The sequence below is a fragment of the Tupaia chinensis genome, unplaced genomic scaffold (genome assembly GCF_000334495.1).
Source record: "Tupaia chinensis unplaced genomic scaffold, TupChi_1.0 Scaffold000346_1, whole genome shotgun sequence".
NCBI lineage: Eukaryota > Metazoa > Chordata > Mammalia > Scandentia > Tupaiidae > Tupaia > Tupaia belangeri.
Genome location: NW_006159840.1, coordinates 932,823 through 938,780, shown reverse-complemented (window position 1 = coordinate 938,780; position 5,958 = coordinate 932,823). Strand labels below are relative to the sequence as shown.

At 49.9% G+C, this 5,958-nt stretch overlaps 1 protein-coding gene across 1 annotated transcript in view; it reads right to left on the bottom strand.

Moving 5' to 3' along the window:
- The window catches only part of IGF2R (insulin like growth factor 2 receptor), a gene marked incomplete at its 5' end in the record, with an annotated part of 104,333 nt that overhangs the window by 43,749 nt on the left and 54,626 nt on the right, over positions 1 to 5,958 (bottom strand). The window contains 2 exon segments of the mRNA XM_014589243.1: positions 501 to 671; positions 4,356 to 4,551. Of these exon segments, the coding sequence (XP_014444729.1) occupies positions 501 to 671; positions 4,356 to 4,551 (367 nt within the window).

The following is a 5,958-nucleotide window of genomic DNA, read 5'->3' as shown; positions in this document are numbered from 1 at the left end:
TCTCAAAACATGGCTTACAACTACTGGTCATGTGTCAAGCTCTCTGGCAGAGAAACAGTGTAACTCTGAGTGTCAAAGAAAACATGCAATGCAAATGCCATGTCGCCTATAAAACAAAACACACCCCACACATGCACACACACACACACTGCCAAACACATCACACACAACATGTAAATGCATCACACATGCACACACGCACCCATACATCACATATGCAGATACACCCTCTTCAAACAAATTACACGTGCACACGCACATTGTATATGCACACACAGATATACAGACCACATAAACACACCACACACATACACAGATACACACACATTACACATGCACACAGACACACAAACGCATCACATATGCATACACATATATGCAGACCACAAACTCAAACACATCACACATGCATACAGATACACACAATTACACACGCACACATGCACATACACACACGCTGGCTCTAGGCCAGCCCTCTGCCCTTAGAGCCCGGGCCTCACCAGTCACTTGGCAGTCTACCGGGGCAGGAACACAGGCCAGCGCGGTTTCAAACTCAAAGAAGGTGTTTCGGATTCCTCGTGCTGAGTTGATATCTTGATGCAGGAACTTGGGAGTTCCTGGGTAAACGTCGTCGTTGCAGACAAAGCGGATGATAAACGCGTCAGCAGTACCTGTGGAACACGGAGGCCTGATTTCATAACAAAACAGGAGTCACGATGCAGCCCTTGAACAGGTGCCCCACGGGGTGGCACCACCGCCAACAGCAAGCTTTGCGGGCGTCCTGGAAAATCACGGCAGGGCAACAGGCTGTGTCCAGGGACCAGATTGGAACAGAGTGGCCATACTCATTACCATAGCAACCCCTGCTATCAGGAGTTTATACCTCGAGCCTAAAATTTAGCATCCTTGGACTCCAGAAGTGTTTGAATCTCACATCAGTTTACCAATCCAAATGTTAGACGTGAATGGAACTCCCGTTGGTTGGTTTATTAACCAAATATGAAGTCCCTACAGTGATTAGGAGGCAACGAGACAGAAGGAAGCCCCTGCCCTCCGATATGCTGATGGCGGAGGGAACAAGTACAAGGCTCGGAGGGGTGTGGGCAGGCCGGCCTCAGAAGCAGGAGGCCTGCATACACACGAGGAAGCCCATGGCATCCCATGACTCCCAGGACACGGTGCCGTGCCACTGGAGGGCACGAGCTACTGGAGGGCATGGAGCTGGGGAGTGACACGATCTGACATCGTAAAAGGCCTCTGTGACAAGATGGAGAACAGAGAACCAGGCCCCACTGGGTGATGCGCCTTCTCTCTCATACACATATTCTGGCATTAAAAAAAAAATAAATACACACACACACACACACACACACACACACACACACACACGTCTTTAAAAATAAGTAAAATAACAAGCCGGAGGTAGCAGAGCTGAGTGCTGGTTATATAAACGAACTGAACCCCCAGCTTGAACCTGGATTCAAACCCAGCAATCACTGTAAGAGCTAGCGGCTGTTAATCACATGACCACACCAGGAAGAACATAAGAGACATATAATGTTCAAAAGTAGCACAAGAAATCATACATAAATAATTATTTCATTATGACTGAAACAACGCTCTAAAACTAGAGAACAAAAGAATTATTGCGAAGAACACAGTGTAGTTTTTGTTGAAACCGTGGCTCACTTTACAACCCTAAGTTTACAACCCTGAAGCTTCCACTGGAGCCAGCAGGTGGTATGGCGGTTGTGCTGGACTCCACATGACCAGCCATGGTTTAAGCCCCATACCCGGCAGCTTGAAACTCATGCAGGACACATGTACGTGTGTGCCCAAAAATCCCAAGAAGAGAGTGGAAGAGAAAGGGGTGCAGCATAGCCATCCCCTCTGGGGGCGATTTCATACTCTCTCTCTCTTGTCTTTCCAGTGAAAGCATGATGCACCCTATAGCAAACAATTCTCTTTAAAAAAGAAAAAAGAACTTTCAATCTATGAGCAAAGGATGACCACAGCCGCGTCTTTACCCTAAAGCCGCCAACTCTCCATCCCGGGCTTTGCCATTCAGCCTCCGTGACTAACTGAAGACAGGATCATGCCAGAGCTTAGTGAGGCAAGATGCCCTGCATCAGGGTTGAGACGGCCATGACCTTATGACGCTCTAGATGTGATGAGTGCAAACTAGAACCAGCGGAGTTGAAAGAAACCAGAGGCTATGTGCACTGCATTATGCCGAGGAGCTGAACACTCGCCTGCCTGGTCACCTTCAGGCAACACCTTCCTCCTGCAGCACGCATCACAACTCTAACTGAATGCTACAGACTGCATAATGGCAGAGGCAATTTCTTACAGTTCTGGAGGCTGGGAAGTCCAAGGGCATGATACCAGCACTGCTCAGCAACGAGGAGGGTCACTCCATGGTGGGAGGACCAAAGGAGAAAGTGGATGATAAGACAGAGTTCAAGCCAGTCAGGATACCACTTTCGACCACCTGTTCTCATGGAACTGACCCGATTCCTTGACAGCAATTACCCACCCACAAGAGCTCCACCCTCATGACCCAACTGCATCTCCTCAGGCACTACCTCCCAACACTTGCCTGGGGGATTAAGTTTCCAACACATGAATTTAGGGACACGTTCAAACCACTGCAACATCCACTTACTTTGACCAAAGTACTATAAAAAGTTCTCCTTCAATCAACCAGAATAAATGCTTTCTCTGTAACTTAAGCCTTTGGTCTAAATCCTCCCAAACCAGTTACACAGGACAAGCCTAGTTCCTTTTCTAAAGGACAGCACTTCAAAGATCTGACAGCAAGACCAGCAGGTGGCATAGTGGTTAAGGCAATGGACTCCCACATGGATGACTGCAGTATGAATTCCGGACCTGGCACTTAAAACTCACACCAGGTGTGTGCGTGCATACCTAAAATCCCAAGAGAAGCCTGAAGAAGATACTGCAGCATGGCCATCTCCCCTGGGGGGGGTGATCTCTTTATGTTTCTGTTTGTCTCTGTGTCTCTGGCATGCTTATGTGCCCTATAGCAAAAAACTCTCAAAAAAGAAGAAAAAACAGGCGTGAAGATCTGTCAGCACCCACTGGGCCCACGTGTCTATTCTCGAAGCTGTAAAGATTCCCAGCTTTTTATATTGGCCTTCACAGACTCCTTAAAGCCACTCCTTCACTGCCCGGGCAGTTCTGTCACGAGTTCTCAGTATCCTCGTCTGATGAACAACGTACAGAGTTTCAGAGGACTGCAGACCAGGGTCTCATAACCCAGAACAGCACCATCTCAGTTCCCAGACACTACCCCTCTAGCGTCATCTAGATGGCAGAACTCGGCCATCATCACACAACTGGCCCTCCGGACTGACAGGCAGGCTGGAAAGAGCACGGTTCTGAAGTCCGCCATGAGGATCTCAGCCCCGGACTGCTGTGCACCAGCTGTGTGACCCAGGCAAACTGCACCAGCAGGCCTCGGCTTCCTCATCTGCACGACAGACACGCAGGAACTGCCAGAGTCGTCATCAAGTCCTAGAGACTGGGTCCCAGCTCTGCCCTGGCCCAGCAGGGAGCCACTGGGTTTGTCCGGCCACATGCCTTCCTGGGCTTCTTACTGCACCACGCGGCGGTGATTAAAGAGAAGGCCATGACCACAAAAAGAGGAAGAGACCCACAGGGCGGGTCTAAAAACCACCCGGGTAAAATACCGCAGCACCTTAACGCAAGACTGGCATGTGAGAAGCACGTGACAAACCACAGCTACCACCACCGTCACTGCTGTCGGCAGAGCCTAGGGTCACTGCCGTCCGAAGAGCCTGGGCTTGACTTGGCACTTCATGACCCAAAGAACTGGTCACCAAGTGTCTGCTGTACAGCATGGATGTGGAAGAGTGGAAACGCTAACAAACTGAGCTCTGCCAAGTCAGATTTATAACCTAACCATACCAAGAAGGCTGAGTGGGCAAACGAGGAAAGAAAGAAGCTCCTTTGTTTTTTCCTAATCTACACCCATGACTTCTCCGGCACCTAAGAGAGACGTACTGGAAGGAAGAGTAAACACGTTCCACGCCACAGGGACAGCCACGATGCCGGCCGACGACACTCCGGGGAGCTGGAAGGTGGGGAGCTAAGAGGGACCGGCAGTGCAGTGCCATCTCACGAGTCACCAGCTACACGCGACACAGAAAGGCCTATTCCAAGCACAAATGGTATGAGGGTGAGCGTGTGACACCACGAAAACCCCAGAAGAACGTTACGTTATATACTTAGAAAGCTTCGTGGTCAGTCAATCCGCCAGGATACCACCATGACCCCGTTAAGCTGCCACCCCAACACGGCTCTGAGCTCACCTCTGGTTGAGGAAGGCCCTTTGTAGGTGAGAGTGATGAAGCCCTCAGTGGACAACTGGAGGCTTTTCTCGAATCCAACTGGCCTTTCCGGCTTCAGGTTCTTTAACTCTTCCGTCTGGGTTTCTGCTTCACAGCCAGAAGCTGGCTTTCCGTCTTCGACGGTCCCACAGGCCGGCATTGTGCCGCAGATGTTAAACTGTAGGCCAGGCAGTGAGAACCACATGAAAGAATTTAACCCACGTGACTTACACAGACGAGACCCCCGGCAACTCTGAGTCCCGCCGGGTCAAACACTGGCTGTTTATGAATCAATTTACCAACGTTCCACATTAGGGAAGTCCTAAAGCTACTACATCAGGAAAACTCAAAGTTCAAATAACGATGCCCAGAAATGAGCTCCAAGGCCCAGTAGCCCGGTTTTACTTACACAGCCCTAGACTTATAAATGCATAAAGACAATGCATATAAAAACATACCTTACGCATTAGAGAAAGTGTACACGGGCCGTCATTTTACACTGCTTATAACTATGCAGGAAGTATGCACAGTTCATTGGGTTAACCTTCGGTAAGCAGAAAGTGACGTCCTCGTATTACTTAAAGAGGCTGGCATTATTCCATTACAAATCAGTTAGGTTTCCTGCAGCATGTGAGAAGTGAGTGGGCAAACGAGGAAAGAAAGAAGCTCCTTTGTTTTTTCCTAATCTACACCCATGACTTCTCCGGCACCTAAGAGAGACGTACTGGAAGGAAGAGTAAACATATCTTCCGTCTGGAAGATATGCTTTCTCCGCCAGCTGCGGTGGCACAGCGGTGATGCGATACCTCCCACAGGGCAAGGTCCCAAGTTTGCATCCCAAGGTGTCCCTGTGCACACTGGGTAAGTGGACCCCTGAGATCCTGGAGGGCTGGGGGTGGGTCGCGGCCTCGAGATCCTGTTAGGAGTTTCTTTCTCTCTTTCTCTCTCACGAAAAGTAAATAAACTTAAAAAAAGATATGCTTTCTGTATGTGTTCAGTATTGACAAACAAAAACTACAGAGCTTAGAACTACACGCAGGAAGTGTTTAAAGACCAAAGTTTCCCACTTAAGAAATGGCCAGGACCAGCCTGGTGGCATCGTGGTTAAGCACTATGCACTGGAAGTTGGAGCTCGCATGCCGACCACAGTTCCAATCCCAGCCCTGGCAGTTTGAAATACACGCTGGGCATGTGCATGTGTGCCAAAGTCCCAACGGGAAGAGAAATGGGGGAATGGACTGTGTCACTACCACACCTGCTCTTCACTCTTCAGCGAGCACCCTCTGGCAATTAAAAGTTACAAAAGACAGCTAATGAGGACTAGACCCCCCACAGGTGCTCCTGTGCCAGGTCTGCTGTGTGTGGGGGACCACAAAGGTGGGAATCAGAAGCAGTCTCCCTTTCTTTCTTCAGGGTCTTCCCTGTAACCAGCTGGGCTGGGCTCTGCCATGTATGGGCACTGGGCACACCCCGCGATCAGGGCCATTCGGGACCCCTCAGAGACACCTCACTTGCAGCTCCAGCTGAGAGAGGCTGCAGGTAGCCTCCTGGGACAGCTGCCCAGCAGGACAGGGTGGCAGGAATG